The 27,450-nt window shown below is 31.3% G+C and overlaps 1 protein-coding gene across 2 annotated transcripts; it reads right to left on the minus strand.

Moving 5' to 3' along the window:
• Nucleotides 1-120: 120 nt before the first annotated feature.
• LOC143251872 (serine/threonine-protein kinase PAK 4-like) lies at nucleotides 121-27,450 on the minus strand. Of its 2 annotated transcripts, none has more exons than XM_076503180.1 (9): nucleotides 27,316-27,440; nucleotides 24,749-24,975; nucleotides 19,043-19,756; nucleotides 13,967-14,053; nucleotides 11,772-11,960; nucleotides 9,041-9,174; nucleotides 8,243-8,369; nucleotides 4,432-4,557; nucleotides 121-538 (listed from the first exon to the last, which is right to left on the minus strand). In XM_076503180.1, the coding sequence occupies exons 2-9, from the start codon at nucleotides 24,953-24,955 to the stop codon at nucleotides 335-337; spliced, it is 1,788 nt and encodes a 595-aa protein (XP_076359295.1). In that variant the 5' UTR covers nucleotides 24,956-24,975; nucleotides 27,316-27,440; the 3' UTR covers nucleotides 121-334. The 2 variants fall into 2 exon arrangements, with proteins under 2 accessions (XP_076359295.1, XP_076359294.1); XM_076503179.1 differs by having other exon boundaries at nucleotides 124-538; nucleotides 24,749-24,968; nucleotides 27,316-27,450.

The following is a 27,450-nucleotide window of genomic DNA, read 5'->3' on the forward strand; positions in this document are numbered from 1 at the left end:
AAGAAGTTAAAACGTTATTCACTCCTCTACATAAAAAAAACATTTTGATGGGTATCTAACTACATGTACATAATTATACATGTTGAGATGGGTGTCTGACTACATGTACATAATTATACATGTTGAGACGTGTATCTGACTACATGTACATATTTATACATGTTGAGATGGGTATCTTACTACATGTACATATTTATACACGTTAAGATGGGTATCTGACTACATGTACATAATTATACATATTAATGGTTTGATCAGTATCTTACTATGTTATAACTTACAAGTGTACATATCCTACAGTTGCTTACAAGTACAAACAATCATGATGCCACCTCTATAACAGCTTTGTATTACATGAAACAAAAACATGAAATTTAACTGTACTGTCAAATACAACTCTAACCTTGTGACCATTTCTAAGACGTGGAGGTGGCAGATCTCGAATTTTCTTCATTGCTGTAAGAGGGGGTTCGTTGAAGAAAGGAGGCTCTCCCTTAATCATTTCTATCACCATGATCCCGAGGGACCAAACATCCACCTGAAGATCACAAAACTTATTTCAGCTTAAAAACAAAATTAGAAACACTCTTGTCAAGTTAAGTAAGAGAAACTGTGATTTATCAACACATTTCTCTTCATTTCGTCTTCTGCACTATAGAAACACATTCAGATATATTTTTATATGCAAAAACGGTTTGTTTGGGTTGAGAAATATTTTACATAGAAGAGTGAACAACGTTTCGACCTTCTTCTTGTGAACCTGACGATGACCGAAGAAGGTCTAAACATTGTTCACTCTTCTATGTAAAATATTTCTCAACCCAAACAAACAGTTTTTGCATATATATTTCTAAACAAGTGAGTTTCTCGACATCACATTCAGATATACTATATTTTTAACAAACAGTTTTCTAACAGAGACACATGTATACACTGAAACTAATCTGATCTTTGTCATAAGTTTATTTTTTATATCCTTTTTTAAGACTAGTTTTACAAACTGTAAATAGCCAGGTATTAGTAAGTTTGTGTTTTTTCAACACCACTAGGATATTAACTGTAATAGAGACTTAATGACACACCATCAGGATACTAACTGTAATAGTGACTTAATGATACACCACTAGGATATTAACTGTAATAATGACTTAATGATACACCATCAGGATATTAACTGTAATAATGACTTAATGATATACCACTAGGATACTAACTGTAATAATGACTTAATGACACACCATCAGGATACTAACTGTAATAATGACTTAATGATATACCACTAGGATATTAACTGAATAAATGACTTAATGACACACCACTAGGATATTAACTGTAATAATGACTTAATGATACACCATCGGGATACTAACTGTAATAATGACTTAATGATACACCACGAGGATATTAACTGTAATAATGACTTAATGATATACCACTAGGATATTAACTGAATAAATGACTTAATGACACACCATCAGGATACTAACTATAATAATGACTTAATGACACACCACTAGGATATTAACTGTAATAATGACTTAATGATATACCACAAGGATATTAACTGTAATAATGACTTAATGACACACCACTAGGATATTAACTGTAATAATGACTTAATGACACACCACTAGGATATTAACTGTAATGACTTAATGATATACCACAAGGATATAAACTGTAATAGTGACTTAATGATACACCATCAGGATACAAACTGTAATAATGACTTAATGATACACCACTAGGATATTAACTGTAATAATGACTTAATGATATACCACTAGGATATTAACTGTAATAATGACTTAATGATACACCATCAGGATAAAAACTGTAATAATGACTTAATGATATACCACCAGGATATTAACTGTAATAATGACTTAATGATATACCACTAGGATATTAACTGAATAAATGACTTAATGACACACCATCAGGATACTAACTATAATAATGACTTAATGACACACCACTAGGATATTAACTGTAATAATGACTTAATGATATACCACAAGGATATAAACTGTAATAGTGACTTAATGATATACCACTAGGATATTAACTGTAATAATGACTTAATGATTTACCACTAGGATATTAACTGTAATAATGACTTAATGACACACCACTAGGATATTAACTGTAATAATGACTTAATGACACACCACTAGGATATTAACTGTAATAATGACTTAATGACACACCACTAGGATATTAACTGTAATGACTTAATGATATACCACAAGGATATAAACTGTAATAGTGACTTAATGATACACCATCAGGATACAAACTGTAATAATGACTTAATGATACACCACTAGGATATTAACTGTAATAATGACTTAATGATATACCACTAGGATATTAACTGTAATAATGACTTAATGATACACCATCAGGATACAAACTGTAATAATGACTTAATGATATACCACCAGGATATTAACTGAATAAATGACTTAATGACACACCATCAGGATACTAACTATAATAATGACTTAATGACACACCACTAGGATATTAACTGTAATAATGACTTAATGATATACCACAAGGATATAAACTGTAATAGTGACTTAATGATATACCACTAGGATATTAACTGTAATAATGACTTAATGATTTACCACTAGGATATTAACTGTAATAATGACTTAATGACACACCACTAGGATATTAACTGTAATAATGACTTAATGATATACCACTAGGATATTAACTGTAATAGTGACTTAATGATATACCACTAGAATATTAACTGTAATAGTGACTTAATGACACACCATCAGGATACTAACTGTAATAGTGACTTAATGATACACCACTAGGATATTAACTGTAATAATGACTTAATGATATACCACTAGGATATTAACTGTAATAATGACTTAATGATACACCATCAGGATACAAACTGTAATAATGACTTAATGACACACCATCAGGATATTAACTGTAATAATGACTTAATGATACACCATCAGGATACAAACTGTAATAATGACTTAATGACACACCATCAGGATATTAACTGTAATAATGACTTAATGATATACCACTAGGATATTAACTGTAATAATGACTTAATGATATACCACTAGGATATTAACTGAATAAATGACTTAATGACACACCATCAGGATACTAACTATAATAATGACTTAATGATACACCACTAGGATATTAACTGTAATAATGACTTAATGATATACCACAAGGATATTAACAGTAATAATGACTTAATGATACACCATCAGGATACTAACTGTAATAATGACTTAATGATTTACCACTAGGATATTAACTGTAATAATGACTTAATGACACACCACTAGGATATTAACTGTAATAATGACTTAATGATATACCACTAGGATATTAACTGTAATAGTGACTTAATGATATACCACTAGAATATTAACTGTAATAGTGACTTAATGACACACCATCAGGATACTAACTGTAATAGTGACTTAATGATACACCACTAGGATATTAACTGTAATAATGACTTAATGATATACCACTAGGATATTAACTGTAATAATGACTTAATGATACACCACTAGGATATTAACTGTAATAATGACTTAATGATACACCACTAGGATATTAACTGTAATAATGACTTAATGATACACCATCAGGATACAAACTGTAATAATGACTTAATGACACACCATCAGGATATTAACTGTAATAATGACTTAATGATACACCATCAGGATACAAACTGTAATAATGACTTAATGACACACCATCAGGATATTAACTGTAATAATGACTTAATGATATACCACTAGGATATTAACTGTAATAATGACTTAATGATATACCACTAGGATATTAACTGAATAAATGACTTAATGACACACCATCAGGATACTAACTATAATAATGACTTAATGATACACCACTAGGATATTAACTGTAATAATGACTTAATGATATACCACAAGGATATTAACAGTAATAATGACTTAATGATACACCATCAGGATACTAACTGTAATAATGACTTAATGATACACCACTATTAACTGTAATAGTGACTTAATGATATACCACTAGGATATTAACTGTAACATTAACTTCTGATTGGTTATCTAGTTATTACTTATTTATCAAATAACAAAATACTCTGGACTATTGAATCCTTTAGCACATCAACAAAAACACGATGTCATCTTAAACTTCAAACGTTTTTACAGATGTATTAATGTACATTATTTTACAATAATTTATTTGGAAATTTATTTACTAAAGGTTTGAAAAACAATTCTTTTAGCACCCAAGTTCCAATACTGGGAGTATCAGAACTGTCACACATTCTTCAGTGGTAAAATGTTTTAAGTATGTAAATATCAGTTTGTTCAAAAGTTATTGTAAATCATAACTTGTCATGGATCAGTCTAACCCTACCTCTGGACCATATGGAAGCTTTGATATCACTTCTGGAGCCATCCAATATGGCGTTCCTACTAAGGATTTCCTTTTTGGTACATCGGAAGAAACTTGGGCACAGAATCCAAAATCTGAAAGTTTAACCTGAACAAAATAACATATTCAATAAGAAATATATTTCAATAACACAGAGTTACAAGTTTTCTTTTATCAAATACCATACATAAACAATGGACAGTTTAAGAAACAAAACATACAAATTAGATGGGTTTCCAACTTGTAAAGAAACTGCTAAAAAAGAAAAAGATAAAATAAATGGGAAATTATGTTCAATAATTATATATATTTCAAACAAGATCAGAACTAGAACTCAGAGATAATTAGGATAAACAAATGTGGCTTTATATTAAAATATGAAGTCATTACAGAAAGAAAAAAGGGTAATTATTTTGATTTTTTGGTGGTTACAAGGTTTGTCAGATTTACCCTTCCTGTTTTTTAGTTAGTTTGGAAAAAATAACATAAACTAACAAGTTTTTACTAAAATAAATAAAAACATTTGAAATGTATTCAGGCATTACATAAGAGAAGTTCAAGATTTTTGAGATAAAGAAAATATTTTTAATTTTAATATGAAAATTACTTTACTCATCAACTATTCAAAACAAATACCCAACACATTTATGGACAAATCTTTATTTTATTTTACTAGAAATACTTTACTAAAAGAAATGATATTTTGTATGTTAGACTTATAACATTATGTGAAATACTGCAAAATGCTCTGAAGATATACACACTATATTGAAAGTTAGAAGTATCAAATCTTCAAAGACTTTAAACAAATGCAATGACGTCACAAGGTCGGTCACAAAGACCTATTCCGTATTGAAAGAGTTAACCCCTTTGCGACAGGTAATGGGTCAAAGGTAATGCCATCACATTTGTTGACTTGCATTCAAAATTTTATTGAACTACTATTTTACAAATTTATGAAATAAGTTTAGCATAAAATTGTAAACCATAATTCAAACTTTAATGTTATATGTAAGTTAATTTATTACTTTAAAAGAACACACCTAAATACAGATTTTTGTGAGTCACATAATATGTTGAATGCAGCACTGATTAAAATTACAAGTTTGTGATGTCAAAACCATACGTCTATAGTTTTATATGAATTAGGAACTGAAATTACCAATATTAACAAGCTAGAATATAAAATAAGAATCTCATATCTTTTTATTTTGCTGAGATATGGTTTATGTACTGAATCAAACATGGTGGCCATATTCACCTCTTTACATTTTTGGAAATGATTTCTTAAATACACTTATTTCAATATATGACATGTGAATAACCACTCAACAGCTTAGAATGTCCCATATTCACCTCTTTACATTTTTGGAAATGATCCCTTAAATACACTTATTTCAATATATGACATGTGAATAACCACTCAACAGCTTAGAATGTCCCACTAGTGGTTTTCTCAGCCATTTTAATTTGTGAAAAGACTACCATGTTCTTTTGAATCAAGATTTCATGAAGGTAGGTTGTGTCTTTAGTCTGCTTGAAGTTTTATATACTATTAAATCTAAATACATCCTAGTTACTAAGCTTAATAAATTATAGTATAATTCTATGGTATCAGTATAGTTATTTTTGGTTGTTCAACTGTATATATAAAACATAGAAAAATAATTTCTTTGATATCCTTCACATGCAGAATTTTAAAAGGCTTAGCAATCCATGTCCAGCAGCAACAAAGTTCAAAGGTTGTAACGAGAAGAGATAATTGTTTGCTTTACTTCTAGATTTATTTGTTCTGTATTTTAGGAAAAATAAGTTTTATAATTATTTCCAAATAGTAATAGTTTATATACGTATATGATGTATAATAATTGAAGTAACTATATATTACAAAACACTACACCACTAAAACACAGCCAAGACAGGGAAGATGAAAGGCCAGTTTTACATTGTTGGATATGTAACGTGAGTGCATGTGTACCATGACAAGTTATGTAATGTTAGCTAGGCATGACTGGAAGGTCAATATAATAAAATAATATATATACATGTAAATACATAGCATTATGAGACTTAAGGTACTCAGACTAAACATCTGTATTTTCGTGTTATAATATGTAGTTATTCTAGCATGTAAAAGCATAATTTATATTTATATTTAAGGTTTTAAAGGTTGGTCAAGTGACAGACCCCACATAGTTAGAGTATAGAAACTAACAAAGTATAAAGTTTTACTGTAACAAACATTTGAAATGTATTAAGGTGGTTTTAGAGCTTATTCAAATAATATTTGAGATTTTAGGGATGAAGAATAGTTTCTTTAATTATAACACAAAATCACTTTGCACTCAGACTGGTAATAAAACAGATTCTGCAAACAAATGTGTAGACAAACTTGTGTATATTAAACCAAGCCCATAGCAAAAGGGTTAAGGTAAAAACACTAATATTTGTCTAATTAAAGTGTAAAACAGATGAACAGAAACCGCTTTCTTTAACAGCCAAGTCAACTGTGAACCTAACAATGACCGAAGAAGGTCGAAACGTTGTCGCTCTTCTATGTAAAATATTTTCTCAACCCAAATGAGCCGTTTTTGCATATATATTAGTAAGTTAGACTTACTAAGACTAGTGCTACCTATACTTATGGGCCTTAGAAACCATAAGCAAGGATAAATAGTTCCTTCTGAACAGGTTATAGATAAAAACCTTTACAATTAATGTGTAATCTGTAACAGTTTTATCCTCATTGTCTTTTCCAGTTGTCAAGTAAAAGAGACGGATTATATGATTCTGATGTATTCATCTGGACATAAACTCCATCATCCAGGACTTTAGAAAGGGGTTTCAGGACTGCAGGAAGCTCCATGAGCTGCAGTCCTTAAACCAATTATCACAAGTGCTCAAGTCAGTCAAAGTTGGGTAAAAGCCTATTATATAGACTGATGTTTCCAGCTGCTAGTTTGTATTGGCTTCTACTGAACACATTTGGGTTTGAATCCAACTTCAACCAAACAGAATAACTAGGATATTATCAGCTAATTCATTCTAGATTAAGAAAGCTATGAAAATCTCATTGTATTGTAACACTCAGGAAAATTCTGGATTGCCTTCATTGATGGAATTCAGTGAGGAAGGAGCACATCTCTTTCAGCATGATGGTGCTCCGTGCCATGCTGATGATGGTGCTCCGTGCCATGCTGATGATGCCATGTGCTCCGTGCCATGCTGATGATGGGTGCTCCGTGCCATGCTGATGATGGGTGCTCCGTGCTATGCTGATGATGGGTGCTCCGTGCCATGCTGATGATGGGTGCTCCGTGCCATGCTGATGATGGGTGCTCCATGCCATGCTGATGATGGGTGCTCCATGCCATGCTGATGATGGGTGCTCCATGCCATGCTGATGATGGGTGCTCCATGCCATGCTGATGATGGTGCTCCATGCCATGCTGATTGTAATGTACAACAGTATAAACAATATTCAGATTCATTACTAACCACCCTTGAAAGCCTTATATGAATCAAACTTAACTCTTCTGAGACATTTACATTTCTGGAACATCACATGTGGAACCAAACCTTGGAATAGACAACCTAGATATTTGGAAACAGCCAGTGGTGTCTAAGCTGTTCTCAGTACCAAAGACTTCAAAATGGAGACAAGTGAAAACAACATGGCCCTTTACTGCCCCAAATATTTTTAATATATGAATATATTTGTCAATCTCTTATTCGACATTGTTAAATTAGAAACAGGGCATCAGAAACACTAATTCCAGATAGAACTACTCACTGTACCATCCCTTGCAAGGAGAATTGAGTCACTTTTAATGTCCCTATGAATCACTCCCTGGGCATGAAGAAAGACAAGAGCCTTCAGACACTGCTTGCAGACAGTGGCTATCTGGTCCTCATGAATCCTGACCACAAGAAATACATGAAAACTTAGTACAACAAATGCTTTACTTTTGTTGGAGATGGTTCAGCATTTTACATCATCAAAAACATAATAACCAGCTATTAAAATCATCACAGTACATAAACATAATTACCAGCTATTAAAATCATCACAGTACATAAACATAATTACCAGCTATTAAATCATCACAGTACATAAACATAATAACCAGTTATTAAAATCATCACAGTACACAAACATAATTACCAGCTATTAAAATCATCACAGTACACAAACATAATTACCAGCTATTAAAATCATCGCAGTACATATTATTTTGTAATAAATCTGTTTTCTTTTCTACAAACATTCTATGAAAATATTCTTCATTTATAACATTACATGCAATATAAAAAAACTTATAGTTTTGAAACTTGCAATTAAAAATGTTCCAAAACACAACAAATAATGAAACAACATAACATGTCTTTAGTCTATTAAACTGTAAGGAACATTAAGACAATGTAACATACTAATAATCAGGATACTGAAACAGCTGATATTAAAATCATTAAGATGATATCATACTTAAGTTTTAATAACTTGAATTTTGTGCTTCATCAAATACACAATTTGAACATAATTTGTTGTACGTGTCATTTGTAATTGTCCTATAAGAAATACAACCTGTACCTGGAAGAGGTTATGATATCAGTTAAGGATCCACCTTCTAAGAACTCCATCACAACCCATAATTCATCCTCAACCAAGTAACTGTCATACATGTTTACAATGTTGGAATGATGGTAGTCCCGCATGATGACCACCTAATACAGTTAAAGTAGTAATAATGTCAGACATACAAAGCTACGTATGGTCACATGTGAAGTCATGTAAGACAAGACACAGTTATGTGAAACCAAATTAACTTACAAGTACTAAAAGATGAAAACAATCATAGATGTACCTCTAGTAGCCACACAATGTAATGTTTTACTATATTTGTACAATAAACGTTTCAAATAAACTGATAAATGCTGACCAGTTGAACTGTTTCAGCTTTCTAATAACTACTAGCAATGTGAGAGGCTTCAATACAGGTTTCATGTACATGTCAAACTTCATGCAAATTTTTAGAATGACAAGACAGACTTACAAACTTTCTCAATCTGACTGTTGAATTTTAACCAACTGGCTAACCCAAATACCCTTAATTAGCTTTACTCATAGTACTGAAAACTGACAATGAGATATCAAATACTTGAAGAAAGATTTGTTTTCTGTTATGAGATTCTTTTGCAAGATATTGAAAGAACACTACATAGTTTATTTATTGTTAATTCAGTAAAAAATTAATCTACAAGTATCTTAGAATAATGTACACATACATATATATATACCTCATATACTGAATTAAATAACATCCTACTGTTACAATGTCAACTTTGCTAAAAAAGAAATATACAGCTGTCTAAAGCATTGCATGAAAATTAGTGGTAACTTACATTCTGGTAAAGTAGTTAACTCATAGAATCACCTACAAGAGTCGTAATATTTTCAAAACATAATGATGACTTGGTATCGTGTACCTTGATATGCTGCACACTTATTCTACAGTACCGCGTACCTTGATATGCTGCACACTTATTCTACAGTATCATGCACCTTGACATGCTGCACACTTATTCTACAGTATCGTGTACCTTGACATGCTGCACACTTATTCTACAGTATCGTGTACCTTGATATGCTGCACGCTTATTCTACAGTATCGTGTACCTTGATATGCTGCACGCTTATTCTACAGTATCGTGTACCTTGACATGCTGCACGCTTATTCTACAGTATCGTGTACCTTGACATGCTGCACGCTTATTCTACAGTATCGTGTACCTTGACATGCTGCACGCTTATTCTACAGTATCGTGTACCTTGACATGCTGCACGCTTATTCTACAGTATCGCGGTGCCTTGACATGCTGCACGCTTATTCTACAGTATCGTACCTTGACATGCTGCACGCTTATTCTACAGTATCGGTGTGCCTTGACATGCTGCACGCTTATTCTACAGTATCGTTATTGCCTTGACATGCTGCACGCTTTATTCTACAGTATCGGTAACCTTGACATGCTGCACACTTATTCTACAGTATCGTGTACCTTGACATGCTGCACACTTATTCTACAGTATCGTGTACCTTGATATGCTGCACGCTTATTCTACAGTATCGTGTACCTTGACATGCTGCAAGCTTATTCTACAGTATCGTGTACCTTTACATGCTGCACGCTTATTCTACAGTATCGTGTACCTTGACATGCTGCACGCTTATTCTACAGTATCGTGTACCTTGACATGCTGCACGCTTATTCTACAGTATCGTGTACCTTGACATGCTGCACGCTTATTCTACAGTATCGTTATTGCCTTGACATGCTGCACGCTTATTCTACAGTATCGCGTGCCTTGACATGCTGCACGCTTATTCTACAGTATCGTTATTGCCTTGACATGCTGCACGCTTATTCTACAGTATCGTGTACCTTGACATGCTGCACACTTATTCTACAGTATCGTGTACCTTGACATGCTGCACGCTTATTCTACAGTATCGTGTACCTTGACATGCTGCACGCTTATTCTACAGTATCGTTATTGCCTTGACATGCTGCGCGGCTTATTCTACAGTATCGGTAACCTTGACATGCTGCACGCTTATTCTACAGTATCGTGTACCTTGACATGCTGCACGCTTATTCTACAGTATCGTGTACCTTGACATGCTGCACGCTTATTCTACAGTATCGCGTACCTTGACATGCTGCACGCTTATTCTACAGTATCGTTATTGCCTTGACATGCTGCACGCTTATTCTACAGTATCGTGTACCTTGACATGCTGCACGCTTATTCTACAGTATCGCGTACCTTGATATGCTGCACGCTTATTCTACAGTATCGTGTACCTTGACATGCTGCATGCTTATTCTACAGTATCGTGTACCTTGACATGCTGCACGCTTATTCTACAGTATCGCGTACCTTGACATGCTGCACGCTTATTCTACAGTATCGCGTACCTTGATATGCTGCACGCTTATTCTACAGTATCGTGTACCTTGATAGGCTGCACACTTATTCTACAGTATCGTGTACCTTGACATGCTGCATACTTATTTATAATGATTTTATTATAAGTAACTCTGTTTTGGTTGTTATTGCTCTAACTGCTTATATTTGTACAAGTTACCCAAAGATTACTTGATAGATTTTCCCTTAATAATTTCTTAAAGCTTTATCCCATTGTTCACTACTGAGAAACAAAATGTATTATTTTCCCATTAGAGACAACAATAATATTGCTACTGTATGTAATAACTCCTATCTGTCACTATTAAAATTGTACTCAGAAAATCTACACCTCATTGAATAAGAGCTCTCTCCTCTGTTGCTTCTTTAAGTCCATTCTTTTTACAGCTACTCTCTGACCAGTAGCTTTATCTATAGCTGCATAAACAACACCAGTTGAACCTTCTCCAATTTTTATAAAGTTGTAATACAATTCACAAGGGTCTCCAGGGCTTACAACCATTTGCAAAGCAGCTCGAAACTAGAAAAAAAAAAATATGTGCTTTCAAAGTAACATCTACACATGCATGTATTATTCAGGAAGTTTTATATTAAAAGTCATACAAATGCATATAATATCATAAGAATGTTCAAATAACAAACATGCAGACGCTTTATGACAAAAATATATTTATATAGTACACTGATTTCTTCTGTAGGGCAAACTGATGTTACTTAAACAAATGTTTTTATATCTATATGCACAATTCACATTACATAAAAAACTCATTTCTTCAAAATGTCATATTACATTTGGCATTCCAAAACCAAAACACTGTCAAAAGACAGGTAAGTGGAGTAAATAATGTTATAAATAACAGAACAAAAACAGTCAAATTTGTCAATGAAAATCAACTTATACACCTCAAAAGACAGCTTTTAGAAACACAGGACCTTACTGTTCAGGCTGATACATGCTTGGAAGAGAGATCACAGACTGATTCAAACTCTTTTTTACTACAGCTATTCTTTGTTGAAAGAGTGAAGCTGAAATAAAATTGTATATCTTAACCTTTAAGTAGGGACAACATTAGGTAATTACAGAAAAATTACATGCAGTAACAAAAACCACGTGATTATACAACAAACAAGGTTGGCAAAAACAGAAACTACGTGATTATACAACAAACAAGGTTGACAGAAACTACGTGATTATACAACAAACAAGGTTGACAGAAACTACGTGATTATACAACAAACAAGTTTGGCAGAAACAGAAACTACGTGATTATACAACAAACAAGGTTGACAGAAACAGAAACTACGTGATTATACAACAAACAAGGTTGGCAGAAACAGAAACTACGTGATTATAAAACAAACAAGGTTGACAGAAACAGAAACTACGTGATTATACAACAAACAAGGTTGACAGAAACAGAAACTACGTGATTATACAACAAACAAGGTTGACAGAAACAGAAACTACGTGATTATACAACAAACAAGGTTGTAATCATTATCAGAAATAAATACATTTTTTAACATTGTTACCATACAGATGATGCTGTAACATTATCCTGCATGTATACAGTTTATTTGAACATTGTTACCATACAGATGATGCTGTAACATTATCCTGCATGTATACAGTTTATTTGAACATTGTTACCATACAGATGATGCTGTAACATTATCCTGTATATATACAGTTTATTTGAACATTGTTACCATACGGATGATGCTGTAAGATTATCCTGTATATACAGTTTGTTTGAACATTGTTACCATACAGATGATGCTGTAACATTATCCTGTATATATACAGTTTATTTGAACATTGTTACCATACGGATGATGCTGTAAGATTATCCTGTATATACAGTTTATTTGAACATTGTTACCATACAGATGATGCTGTAACATTATCCTGTATATATACAGTTTAGTTACTAGCTTGACCAAGAACAGTTCCAGTTCTTTTCCAAGTCAAAAAAAAAAAAAAGTAACATTGTGCCGAATAGTAGTATTATGAAGGAAATCTACCTAACAAATCAAGGCCAGTTTGGATACCAGCAGTAGCCCTTTTTGTGACATGTTCAAACCCAGTAGATAAAACATTTGTCGACGAATATTATTCATGGAAGTCAGATAGCTTACACTTTCCACAGATTTAATTGTGGTATTTACTGATGAAACATAATCATTGAAGATTTATAGGTGGATGACTGGTATGTACCAGAACCACTTGATCAGTCTTGTCAAAAACAACAACAACAACAGATTCTCAAAGTATGGAGTGTACAATCTGATATGATGACCACTAGTTCTTGCTCACACCAAGACTAGAAAAAAGGCAGGTAGTCATGGACAGTTCTTGTCTAACTGAGTTGTAGAATTTGGCTATCACTCTTATAGAATACCAGTGTCCTCAAAATGTGGACTGAATATTTGTTGCAAAAGAATGCAAACCAAGAGTCTTCAGATTCACAGTCCAAGCATGTTAACTAAACACTAGTCCATGCCCAGTCCAGATACAGTACATACCTGTTTATGCGACAGTCTCTGCTGATGATTAAACTGAGTTTGCTCCATGGTTTCCTGGCTTGTTTCTGGGTTGGACTTGGAAGGTACCTTTTAATCAATATAATACATACTTGTAAAAATTATTTTCAAAGGTAACTTGATAATTTTGAAGAGCTAATTGACATTAAAAAATGAATAGGTATCAATTAATTATTTTAGTCTTATGCCCTATGAGCTATTTCACCTCCTCTAGAGAGATAACATGGCATTCTACCTGTATGTGAATCTGTACAGCAAACATCTCACACATATCCAATTCTGAAAATACCATTTTAGTTTTTGTATGAATAACCAAATAACAGGTTTCAGACAAGCATTACACAACTTTCTTAACTGTGCCTTCTGTATTAGTATACGATACTGTATAACTTCTGTTCAAACTGCAGCTTGCTTTATTATACTCTGATACACTCTTAGTCAAATTATTAGCTCTTATTTAACAATTATTTTATAATAACATTAAAAATTGTTCTGAAAAAACACATTAACATAATAGAAGTGAAAGGTACAGTATATAATAACATTATTATTTTTGTTTAACTTCACTAGAAAGTTACGACTGTTTGTGCATCATATAACTGTTGTCTGTCATTTAAAATACCCGAAGAGCATTTTGTTCCAATTTAGCAAGTGTAGAGGGTGAAATAATTAATGTAAAGTGTACAGGGTGAAATAATTAATGTAAAGTGTATAGAGTGAAATAATTAATGTAAAGTGTACAGGGTGAAATAATTAATGTAAAGTGTACAGGGTGAAATAATTAATGTAAAGTGTACAGGGTGAAATAATTAATGTAAAGTGTACAGGGCGAAATAATTAATGTAAAGTGTACAGGATGAAATAATTAATGTAAAGTGTACAGGATGAAATAATTAATGTAAAGTGTATAGAGTGAAATAATTAATGTAAAGTGTACAGGATGAAATAATTAATGTAAAGTGTACAGGATGAAATAATTAATGTAAAGTGTATAGAGTGAAATAATTAATGTAAAGTGTATAGAGTGAAATAATTAATGTAAAGTGCACAGGATGAAATAATTAATGTAAAGTGTATAGAGTGAAATAATTAATGTAAAGTGTATAGAGTGAAATAATTAATGTAAAGTGTACAGGATGAAATAATTAATGTAAAGTGTACAGGATGAAATAATTAATGTAAAGTGTATAGAGTGAAATAATTAATGTAAAGTGTATAGAGTAAAATAATTAATGTAAAGTGTATAGAGTGAAATAATTAATGTAAAGTGTATAGAGTGAAATAATTAATGTAAAGTGTATAGAGTGAAATAATTAATGTAAAGTGTATAGAGTGAAATAATTAATGTAAAGTGCACAGGATGAAATAATTAATGTAAAGTGTATAGAGTGAAATAATTAATGTAAAGTGTATAGAGTGAAATAATTAATGTAAAGTGTACAGGATGAAATAATTAATGTAAAGTGTACAGGATGAAATAATTAATGTAAAGTGTATAGAGTGAAATAATTAATGTAAAGTGTATAGAGTGAAATAATTAATGTAAAGTGTACAGGATGAAATAATTAATGTAAAGTGTACAGGGTGAAATAATTAATGTAAAGTGTACAGGGTGAAATAATTAATGTAAAGTGTACAGGATGAAATAATTAATGTAAAGTGTACAGGATGAAATAATTAATGTAAAGTGTACAGGGTGAAATAATTAATGTAAAGTGTACAGGATGAAATAATTAATGCAAAGTGTACAGATGAAATAATTAATGTAAAGTGTACAGGATGAAATAATTAATGTAAAGTGTACAGGATGAAATAATTAATGTAAAGTGTACAGGATGAAATAATTAATGTAAAGTGTATAGAGTGAAATAATTAATGTAAAGTGTATAGAGTGAAATAATTAATGTAACGTGTATAGGGTGAAATAACTAATGTAACGTGTATAGGGTGAAATAATTAATGTAAAGTGTATAGAGTGAAATAATTAATGTAACATGTATAGGGTGAAATAATTAATGTAAAGTGTATAGGGAGAAATAATTAATGTAAAGTGTATAGGGAGAAATAATTAATGTAAAGTGTATAGAGTGAAATAATTAATGTAAAGTGTATAGAGTGAAATAATTAATGTAAAGTGTATAGAGTGAAATAATTAATGTAAAGTGTACAGGGTGAAATAATTAATGTAAAGTGTATAGAGTGAAATAATTAATGTAAAGTGTACAGGATGAAATAATTAATGTAAAGTGTATCGAGTGAAATAATTAATGTAAAGTGTACAGGATGAAATAATTAATGTAAAGTGTATCGAGTGAAATAATTAATGTAAAGTGTACAGGATGAAATAATTAATGTAAAGTGTATAGGATGAAATAATTAATGTAAAGTGTATAGAGTGAAATAATTAATGTAAAGTGTACAGGATGAAATAATTAATGTAAAGTGTATAGAGTGAAATAATTAATGTAAAGTGTACAGGGTGAAATAATTAATGTAAAGTGTATAGAGTGAAATAATTAATGTAAAGTGTACAGGGTGAAATAATTAATGTAAAGTGTACAGGGTGAAATAATTAATGTAAAGTGTACAGGGTGAAATAATTAATGTAAAGTGTACAGGGTGAAATAATTAATGTAAAGTGTACAGGGTGAAATAATTAATGTAAAGTGTATAGGGTGAAATAATTAATGTAAAGTGTATAGAGTGAAATAATTAATGTAAAGTGTATAGAGTGAAATAATTAATGTAAAGTGTACAGGGTGAAATAATTAATGTAAAGTGTACAGGGTGAAATAATTAATGTAAAGTGTATAGAGTGAAATAATTAATGTAAAGTGTACAGGGTGAAATAATTAATGTAAAGTGTACAGGGTGAAATAATTAATGTAAAGTGTACAGGGTGAAATAATTAATGTAAAGTGTACAGGATGAAATAATTAATGTAAAGTGTATAGGGTGAAATAATTAACGTAAAGTGTATAGAGTGACATCAGTGTTTTGATTCAAATAAAGTTTTAATTCACAATGCTTCCATATCTTACCCTATGCATTTTCTAAACTAAAAAAAATTTAAAGTAATATTTCATATAACAGATGACATTCACCAGATGATGGTCACATGAGTGGTCAAAACATTGTAATGAAGTTAAACAAATACAAAAATCCACCCAAAAGCTGAACCTCTGCACTTTTATTTAAAGTACAAAGTAGATTTCCTTTCCTCAAAATAAGACATTAACACATTTCAGTAGCTGTCAATACTCAAAATAAGACATTGACACATTTCAGTTCCTGTTAATACTTAAAATAAGACACACATTTCAGTTCCTGTCAATACTTAAAATAAGACATTAACACATTTCAGTTCCTGTCAATACTCAAATTAAGACATTAACACATTTCAGTTCCTGTCAATACTCAAAATAAGACATTAACACATTTCAGTAACAGTCAATACTCAAAATAAGACTAACACATTTCAGTAACTGTCAATACTCAAAATAAGACATTAACATATTTCAGTAACTGTCAATACTCAAAATAAGACATTAACATATTTCAGTAACTGTCAATACTCAAAATAAGACATTAACATATTTCAGTTCCTGTCAATACTCAAAATAAGACATTAACACATTTCAGTAACTGTCAATACTCAAAATAAGACATTAACATATTTCAGTTCCTGTCAATACTCAAAATAAGACATTAACATATTTCAGTTCCAGTCAATACTCAAAATAAGACATTAACACATTTCAGTAACTGTCAATACTTAAAATAAGACATTAACATATTTCAGTTCCTGTCAATACTCAAAATAAGACATTAACACATTTCAGTAACTGTCAATACTCAAAATAAGACATTAACACATTTCAGTACCTGTTAATACTCAAAATAAGACATTAACACATTTCAGTAACAGTCAATACTCAAAATAAGACATTAACACATTTCAGTAACAGTCAATACTCAAAATAAGACTAACATATTTCAGTTCCTGTCAATACTTAAAATAAGACATTAACACATTTCAGTAACTGTCAATACTCAAAATAAGACATTAACATATTTCAGTACCTGTTAATACTTAAAATAACATATTTCAGTACCTGTTAATACTTAAAATAACATATTTCAGTAACTGTCAATACTCAAAATAAGACATTAACACATTTCAGTAACTGTCAATACTTAAAATAAGACATTAACATATTTCAGTTCCTGTCAATGCTTAAAATAAGACATTAACACATTTCAGTAACCTTCAATACTCAAAACAAGACATTAACACATTTCAGTAACTGTAAATACTCAAAATAAGACATTAACACATTTCAGTAACAGTCAATACTCAAAATAAGACATTAACACATTTCAGTAACTGTCAATACTTAAAATAAGACATTAACATATTTCAGTTCCTGTCAATGCTTAAAATAAGACATTAACACATTTCAGTAACCTTCAATACTCAAAACAAGACATTAACACATTTCAGTAACTGTCAATACTCAAAATAAGACATTAACACATTTCAGTAACAGTCAATACTCAAAATAAGACATTAACACATTTCAGTAACTGTCAATACTTAAAATAAGACATTAACATATTTCAGTTCCTGTCAATGCTTAAAATAAGACATTAACACATTTCAGTAACCTTCAATACTCAAAACAAGACATTAACACATTTCAGTAACTGTCAATACTCAAAATAACACATTTCAGTAACTGTCAATACTTAAAATAAGACATTAACATATTTCAGTTCCTGTCAATACTTAAAATAAGACATTAACACATTTCAGTAACCGTCAATACTCAAAACAAGACATTAACATATTTCAGTTCCTGTCAATACTCAAAACAAGACATTAACATATTTCAGTACCTGTTAATACTCAAAATACGACATTAACATATTTCAGTTCCTGTTAATACTTAAAATAAGGCTAACATATTTCAGTAACTGTCAATACTCAAAATAAGTGTGGAGGCATCTTAAATGTTTACTTCTAAAACTTTAGTGTGTTTCTTTATTAACACTTACCTTTACTTGTGAAGGAACTTTACTTGGAAGTGTCTCTCTTTCTTTTAGATGTTTCTTCGTTCCATTACTGAAACATGATATGTACTGAAAAGGTTTCACATCATTGGGATGTGTTCCTCTTAAAACACCTTCTGATTCAATATATTTCTTCTGTGAAAGTTTTGCTGGTTTTAAAGAAGTTTCTTGTTGACTATATCGAACATGACTTGGTAACTGATTGGAGTTTCTGTAATCTTCTTTAACAAGTTCTTCGGATGAACGCTGGGGACATTTAACTACATGAGGCTGTGCTTGATTTTTATAACCTCTTTGTTGATTATAGTTTATTTGGTGATCCATATTAAAACTTCTGATCTGTCTTTGTGGGATTGGTCCTGAACTCACTGAACTGTTACTGTCGTACAAGTTATGCTTGGGATCCATGTGGTTGTTGTTTAATTGGTAAGGCATCTTATTTGGATGAGGTAAATGGTATTCAGTTTGTGGATGGTAAGCAGATGTGTGATGATGGCTTGGATAAAGAGCATGAGGTGGAAGAGGCCCACCCACTGATGGTACGCATGTTTCACGAGCTTCATGATGTTTGTGCATAGGAGGAGGCATCGTCCTCTTTGGGTGATGAAGAGGTAGGCTCTCTTTTCTTAGAGAGTTTGATCGTGTTACAGATATTGGCCCACTTTGAAACTTGGAAGAACTATCTCCTCGAACAATTGTCTGAAAAACAACGTTATAGTACTTTATGAAATAAAGTACAGGTGGATATCACTATTGTCAATACCATAGATTTCTAGATACTGATGTCATGGTACAACAGGTATCTTGGTACAAAAATGTTACCAGTCGTTTGTTACAAAGATTAACAATCTCATCTATAGTTTATTTATATTAGTAACACTGTCTTATTCATACTTTAACATATTATCAGGTTTTATCAACTAAATGGCAGCTGGTGAGAGAAAATATAAAAAATTAATTATTTACTTTTGTTGTTGTTAATTTGTTACGTTGCATGATAAGAAAATGAACGCATGTAGTACTTAGACTTTATTGAATCATTAATTTGAAGCAAAAATACTTTATTAGAAATTAGGATATTTTATATACAAAGGACTCAATGTTAGTTTTCTTAAAGCTTGATAAATGTAATGAAGAAACATAACTTGTACCACACTGGACAACATAGTACATTCATACCCCAATGGACAGTGAACTATCACTGAATCTCGTTGAATAATTATAAATGAAAGAAAAAAATCTTAACTCTGAAACCATTCTGTATAACAGCAGCATCGGCCTGTAAGTACAGAATACATGTGTATTCTCAGCATCAGCCTGTAAGTACAGATTACATGTGTATTCTCAGCATCAGCTTGTAAGTACAGGATACATGTGTATTCTCAGCATCAGCTTGTAAGTACAAAATACATGTGTATTCTCAGCATCAGCTTGTAAGTACAGAATACATGTGTATTTTCAGCATCAGCTAGTAAGTACAGAATATGTGTATTTTCAGCATCAGCTTGTAAGTACAGAATACATGTGTATTTTTAGCATCAGCTAGTAAGTACAGAATACCTGTATTCTCATAATCAGCTTGTAAGAACAGAATACATGTGTATTCTCAGCATCAGCTTGTAAGTACAGAATACGTGTATTTTTAGCATCAGCTAGTAAGTACAGAATACGTGTATTCTCAGCATCAGCTTGTAAGTACAGACTAAATGTGTATCCTCAGCATCAGCTTGTAAGTACAGATTACATGTGTATTCTCAGCATCAGCTTGTAGGTACAGACTACATGTGTATTCTCAGCATCAGCTTGTAAGTACAGACTACATGTGTATTCTCAGCATCAGCTTGTAAGTACAGACTACATGTGTATTCTCAGCATCAGCTTGTAAGTACAGACTACATGTGTATTCTCAGCATCAGCTTCTAAGTACAGACTAAATGTGTATTCTCAGCATCAGCCTGTAAGTACAGGATACATGTGTATTCTCAGCATCAGCTTCTAAGTACAGACTAAATGTGTATTCTCAGCATCAGCCTGTAAGTACAGGATACATGTGTATTCTCAGCATCAGCCTGTAAGTACAGAATACATGTGTATTCTCAGCATCAGCTTGTAAGTACAGATACATGTGTATTCTCAGCATCAGCTTGTAGGTACAGACTACATGTGTATTCTCAGCATCAGCCTGTAACTACAGAATACATGTGTATTCTCACTATTCTCCAGTTAATAAGGAGATCTAATTTGAAAGTATGTGGTCCTGAAAGTATGAAGTATCCAACTGTTTCTTTGCTTGGATTCTAAACACTTATTGATACTAATAACTTGTAACAAAACAAATTAATCTCTAATGCTTCACCCTGGCTGACTGTCATTACAATACCCATGATGCACAGGCAGTATCTCTACGTCATGATGACACTTCAGTTCTATGTACACTTACATACAGATGTTACAGCTGCCTGTCATTATAACATACATTAAAAGACTACAAGACCTCTAAGTACACCTAGATTATCAGAAAATATAGCACAAGGCAGATCTTACCTCAGACATTTCAATGATGAAACTTTGATAATTCCCCATTAAGATTAATGTGAGATTTTCTCGCTTAAATTACAGTGTAGCAAAATAAAAATTCTAAGGCAACAATCACCACAACCCAATACCTCAACGTATAAAGAGCAGTAGCTAGCTACATTTGAAACAAGTTGAACTAGTTATACAAACATGTAGAAACTTTTGGAAGGCCATAATTATACCGATACAATAACTTACAATATTTACTACTACGGCCGCAACTCATCAGGTTTGAAAGTTTCCTGCAAATGATAGGCCTCATTTCTGTCCTAGAATGTCAATTGTGCAGTGCCACAAAATGGTGGTAATGACAATTTGACTGCAAACAACAAATTTGCCAATAATTGTTTAACAAAGGAAAATGTAAGGGGACTATTATAAATTTTCTGCTTACTTAATTGAGTCTTTGTCTCCTATATTCATTATTGTCAATGGAAGAAGTATGAGTTAGTGGGATATAAACAAGTTCTGACAGTATAATGAACAGTTGAATAGTTTAACTTATAGGATACTCAAGGACATTTCTATATAATGATCAATGACTTACTGACCAATATCACTGACCTGTTATTAGAATTTAATCTGAGTATCTATCAATGTGATTATCCTCACTCTGAATTTATCAATGTGACTATCCTCACTCGGAATCTATCAATGTGACTATCCTCACTCTGAATCTATCAATGTGACTATCCTCACTGTGAATCTAGCAATGTGATTATCCTCACTCTGAATCTATCAATGTGATTATCCTCACTATGCAACTCTTTTGTTTGTTTATCATTTTTTCTTCATGTTTTATCTTACAAATAATAGTTTGTCTACAGCTCTTTTTACATAACTTTGACTTAAACTTTGTATAATTGTTTAAGAACTGGGTAGCAATCACGAAGGGTTAAAATGCTTTGAATTTCAAAACCTTTTATATATTCAAACACTACATAAGTTCAAATGTTGGCCAATATACAAAAAACGTCAGTTGAGCGTAATTAAACACATGTAATCACAATTCCTTAGCGAACAACAAAACATAAACTAAGTGTTTTAGTATAAACTGTGACACTCAGTAGAATGTAAACTAACAATTTGGAAACATGTGAAAGTTATAGACTTGCCTTGTTAACCTTAAAATAATGGAAAGCTAATAATTTTAATAAATTGAATACAATGTATTATAAATATGTAATTTATGAAATTTCTATTTGTGACTCATTTACTGAGGATTATGCAAAAGCTCAGACTAATGTGATTTAATTTGAGAACACAGTTTCTTGTATGGATAAACTATGCAACAATGTTTGATTCACTAATAAGAGAGTTTAAAAAACAGTGAACACCAAAGGCCTAACAGTGTTAAAACAGAAAACACAATGTTCATGGCACACATGAATTACACTCAATATACACAGACAACAATGTTCACTTTAATCATCGATCTGTTAACTGTCAACACGTATTCTACAATGGAGTAAAAAAAAAAAGTGATTGCATTTATTTGTAATCACAATTTTGTAAACATTGCTAAATATCTGTTAGTATAATGTACAGTCACTCATATCTAGTAACCTTTAACAACCTACAAAACTAACTAAGGTCATTCTATGTCAAATCATCCAGATTTTGGAAAATTTTCCAGGTGACCCCTTCAGAATGCCTTGAAAAAATTCACATGTGCTCATCTACCCATATAATGACAAATATTAGATCAATATCTCTAATAGTTTCTGATTTACAGCTCTGTAATATTTTAATTAATTTTTGTTATTTTTGACAAATTCATTTTTGGGCAACTTTGGCTGCTTAAAGCTACAAGAGTAATGGTGGTAGAAGGCTGAAATTTGCTACACTGACTGAATTAATCTTACAGAATTCAAACATGGTCTCAAACCAAGTTTATCTCTCTTAGGATTTGTATAGTGAGGCAGTAAAATCACCTGAAAACCCAAAATCGTAAAAAACATTGGTTTATTTAATAAGCCATAGCTCTAAGACTTAATATGATACAAAGCTGAATGTTGTTTTCTAATTTCCTATAACATATCAGTTGATAAATCAGCAATTGTTGTAATTAAAAGTCTGTTAGATCTCCTGTAAAAAAATGTAACTGCATTCAACTTATGATTTAGCTAAAAATAGCCCTACTTCAGGCCACAGTTTGACCATGTCACCAGTTATTCAGCCTTTTCAGATTTTTACCATATATTTTTATATCTCTGAACATGATCTACAAACGAAATCAGGATGGTGTTCAACCTACTTTTTGAGTTATAATTTTTAAAAGTATCCTCCAACCATACATTGTTTACTTGAAAAAAAACTTTAGTTCAGGTGTGTTACTGTGTACAAATATATCCTTACAATTTTGAAAAATACCTGTCAGAATGTTAAGAATCCCACCGAAATATTCTAATCAGCCTTTCACGATGTTAAATAATGAAGTTGTAAGATACAAGAAAGAATTAATTCATTTCTGAACAAGTTTATTGGCATAACTAGTTACATCACATGGCAATGCACATATATTGTGTATGCACTACAGTTATGCAGATATGGCTGAGTCAACTGACTGACTGACACTTGGCTTCTGTGATTACTTTTATAACCTTTCATAAGATGATTAAATAACAGTGAAGTTAAGATATCTGAAATGGGTTTTCTCTTGAAACAAAGATTAATAGAATCTGACTGAGGTGTTTAAAATGGTAAAGGGAATTCACAGTGTTGGTTTATCATCTTTCATCGTACTTAATGGTAAGAACAGTAGGACTAGGGGCCTTTGGCAAGGTAGGAGTTATCTTCAGCTGAGTCAGTTTTATTCTTCTAACAGAGTGGTTCGCCTTTGGAATGGGTTGCCTTCAGATGTTGTGGAGGTAGTAACTTCAAGTGAGTTTAAAAGAAAGCTTGATAACTATATAAATGATTAGAACTGGCTTTAATAATTTGTTTATTTCCTTAATCATATTACTTCAGTTTGGAAAATGAAGCAACTCAGACAGACCAACAAGTCCATTGTTGTCCCTAAATATTTTTCTATGTATGTTAATAATTATTATTCACTTTGAGGTTTGGGTAATTTAAATTATTTATCAAGTAACCTGTATTAAAATAACTCACATCAGACTTCAGGTTCATCATTTCTGTGGAAGTGATATTGGAAGAGTCTGCTATAGGTTTTGGCCTGCCTCTCTGAGAACATATTAAGCCAGTCCACTGAAGAGGTAGTCCAACAAACTTCCCTTCACCCTGGTCAAACCCTGCATGTACTCTGTGCTGAAAATTTGTTGGATTTGAAATTACAGGTTTCTTTTTCCTTCCAAACATTTTTCTCTAAAACCTGTCGGCTGAAAACAAAATCCATGTTATAATTAATAATACAAAGTGAAGTCATTACTATGAATTAAAACTGATCAATGTATGAAGCTTTAGTAATTTATATAGAGTAACTCATAATGTTACAAATAGCAATAAATACTGTGTTTAGCTTCCAAAATTAATTGTATATATTTAACAAATGTTCACCGACTTGCTTTACTAACTTACCAAATAAATTAAACTTGACACTAAATTACAGAAATAAAATTGAAAGAAAAGGAAGATAATTACAAACAGAAAGATCAACATTCTAGAAAGGATTTACTTTGTATCAATACCAAATTTTTTCATTTTAATCTCAAAACACAAAATTCATGTCAAGTTAATCACACTGAGAATGAAAACAGACTTCAATAACCATCTTTCTCACAACCAACAAATATGAACCATCCTACATCAACCTTCAAAATCCCTAATACCATCCTACCATTTTGTTCATACTGCATATTTTTAAGAAACTCTTTGCTGGTAATGATAGTATTTTCCTTATCCAAAAATGTATTTCAGATATATATCTCTCAGCACCACTAACAGAACTAACTTGTGAAAACTAGTCCTTATAGCAAACTTGGTAAATGAATGTAGAATTTCAAGCATAAACTACCAAGATCCCAAGTTACCGAGAAATCTGAGCACTATGACTTTGCTTTTTCTTGCACCTTACCATTACTGATATGGGAATAATTAGCAAAGTATAAAGATGATTTCAAACTTTTGGTTATTTCTAATAGTAATAACATACTACAGAATTACTTGATTCGGTTGACAAGCTGGAGACATAATTAGTAGATTATTTTTAAATCAAGTGAAAGGAAATGCATTTCAGTTATCACAAGTTGGATCACAAGTTTAATATAGATGGAAATTACTCTAAGCATGACTGAAGATAAGATATAATTGTTAACAGAGCTAAATAGTTAACTTGTTTATTTGATTGATTACATAAATTAATGTCACACAAAACTGATTAATCAAAATTACAAATGAATCAAATAAAATATAATCAATGTTTCTGATTTTCATTATTTTACAATATTCATCTTAAATTAATACATTTTTCCTTTTTTAACTTCAGTAGATTCCTCCATAATTTACCTTTTTAAGTCTTAGATGGATTTTTCATATCTAATTTTACTAATTTAGTTCTACACTTAAGTAAGGTATATTTTTAATGTAATTTCATCAACAATATTGAATACAGTATATAAAATATCAAATGCCATTAGCTTTGATTCTGGTTTATTGTTTATTACTATTATCACAAAAATTGTTTTGCATTGTATTAACTGGCCCAAAGTTAGGGAGATATTACTGGAAAAAAAGGCCAAACTTATTTTAACAGGGAGGGCACCCAAATGTTAGAATAATGAATTTTAAGCTTTATACTTATAGGTTAAAACATATATATTTAATTAGCTATACCAACCTCCAGGTTGATTTCTAGTTGTGCTTGAACTACACAGCTACAACTGATGGTTAACATTAATAACTCATGTTATTCAAAACTATTTAAACTAGTCTTTCAACACACACTGTTTTGTTTGGAACTGACTATACAAGTAAGGTCATTGGAAATGTCATGAAATTGATATGAAGTGTATTTTTAAGCCACTATACAAGTTTCTTTTATTTCTGGTATAAAATGTGAATCTCTATCTTCAAACCTTCTAAAGTGGTATATGAATATAAATATCCTAGTAACTTGTGTTCTTTATTTTTAGCTTATAATTATGAACTGTATATAAATTAATGTATTGATCAGAAGCCTTACACTCGCATTTAAACCTGGACTGAATGAACAAAATAATAGTGTAGTTCATTTATTATCAAATCTGCAAGTTTTAGCAATGTCACAACTGAAATTATAGTTTAATAAAATATTATTATACTAACATTATGGCAATGCCACTTTTTAGTTTTACAGTTTACACAACAAATGTATGTTTAAAATTTTAAGTGCTGACAGAAATTAGATGCAAAATTTTACTATAGTAAAACTTATACTAAAGTATAAGCAACATTGTTACCGCACTTACAACTTTTTATGCAGTTTATGGAAATTATTTCATTTGAAATTTCACTAAAGCATAATTTGTATAGAGAATTAGAACTTAAAAGTTCTATGGCTACAGTCTAAATAGGCCTAATACATTATCGAATAGCATTAATCGTCAAGTGTAAAACTGTAATTCGAATGTAACATTAACAGTGCAAATTGTAACAATTTAGTGCCGTGTTGTTAAGTTTTATGAACAAAAAGAAGTGGATTAAAGTACATAAGAATGTATATATATATATATATGCAATACCTTTCTCTGAAACCCTTCCCTGAGCAAATGCCAATGTTTACACACACAAATTACCATTAACACTATCTTGTAATTATACTTGTACATATCTACGTAATACATTATCTCAAGTTCAAAGATGCCATCATTGTAACG

The sequence above is a fragment of the Tachypleus tridentatus genome, chromosome 6 (assembly GCF_004210375.1).
Source record: "Tachypleus tridentatus isolate NWPU-2018 chromosome 6, ASM421037v1, whole genome shotgun sequence".
In the NCBI taxonomy this organism is placed as follows: domain Eukaryota; kingdom Metazoa; phylum Arthropoda; class Merostomata; order Xiphosura; family Limulidae; genus Tachypleus; species Tachypleus tridentatus.

Excerpts from the sequence above, each read along its gene's own strand:
- LOC143251872 (XM_076503180.1), bottom strand. The coding sequence starts at position 24,955 with ATGTTTGGAAGGAAAAAGAAACCTGTAATTTCAAATCCAACAAATTTT. Across the intron at positions 8,370-9,040 it reads GATATCATAACCTCTTCCAG|GATTCATGAGGACCAGATAG; the intron begins GTACAGGTTGTA and ends TCTTGTGGTCAG. Across the intron at positions 539-4,431 it reads AGCTTCCATATGGTCCAGAG|GTGGATGTTTGGTCCCTCGG; the intron begins GTAGGGTTAGAC and ends TGTGATCTTCAG.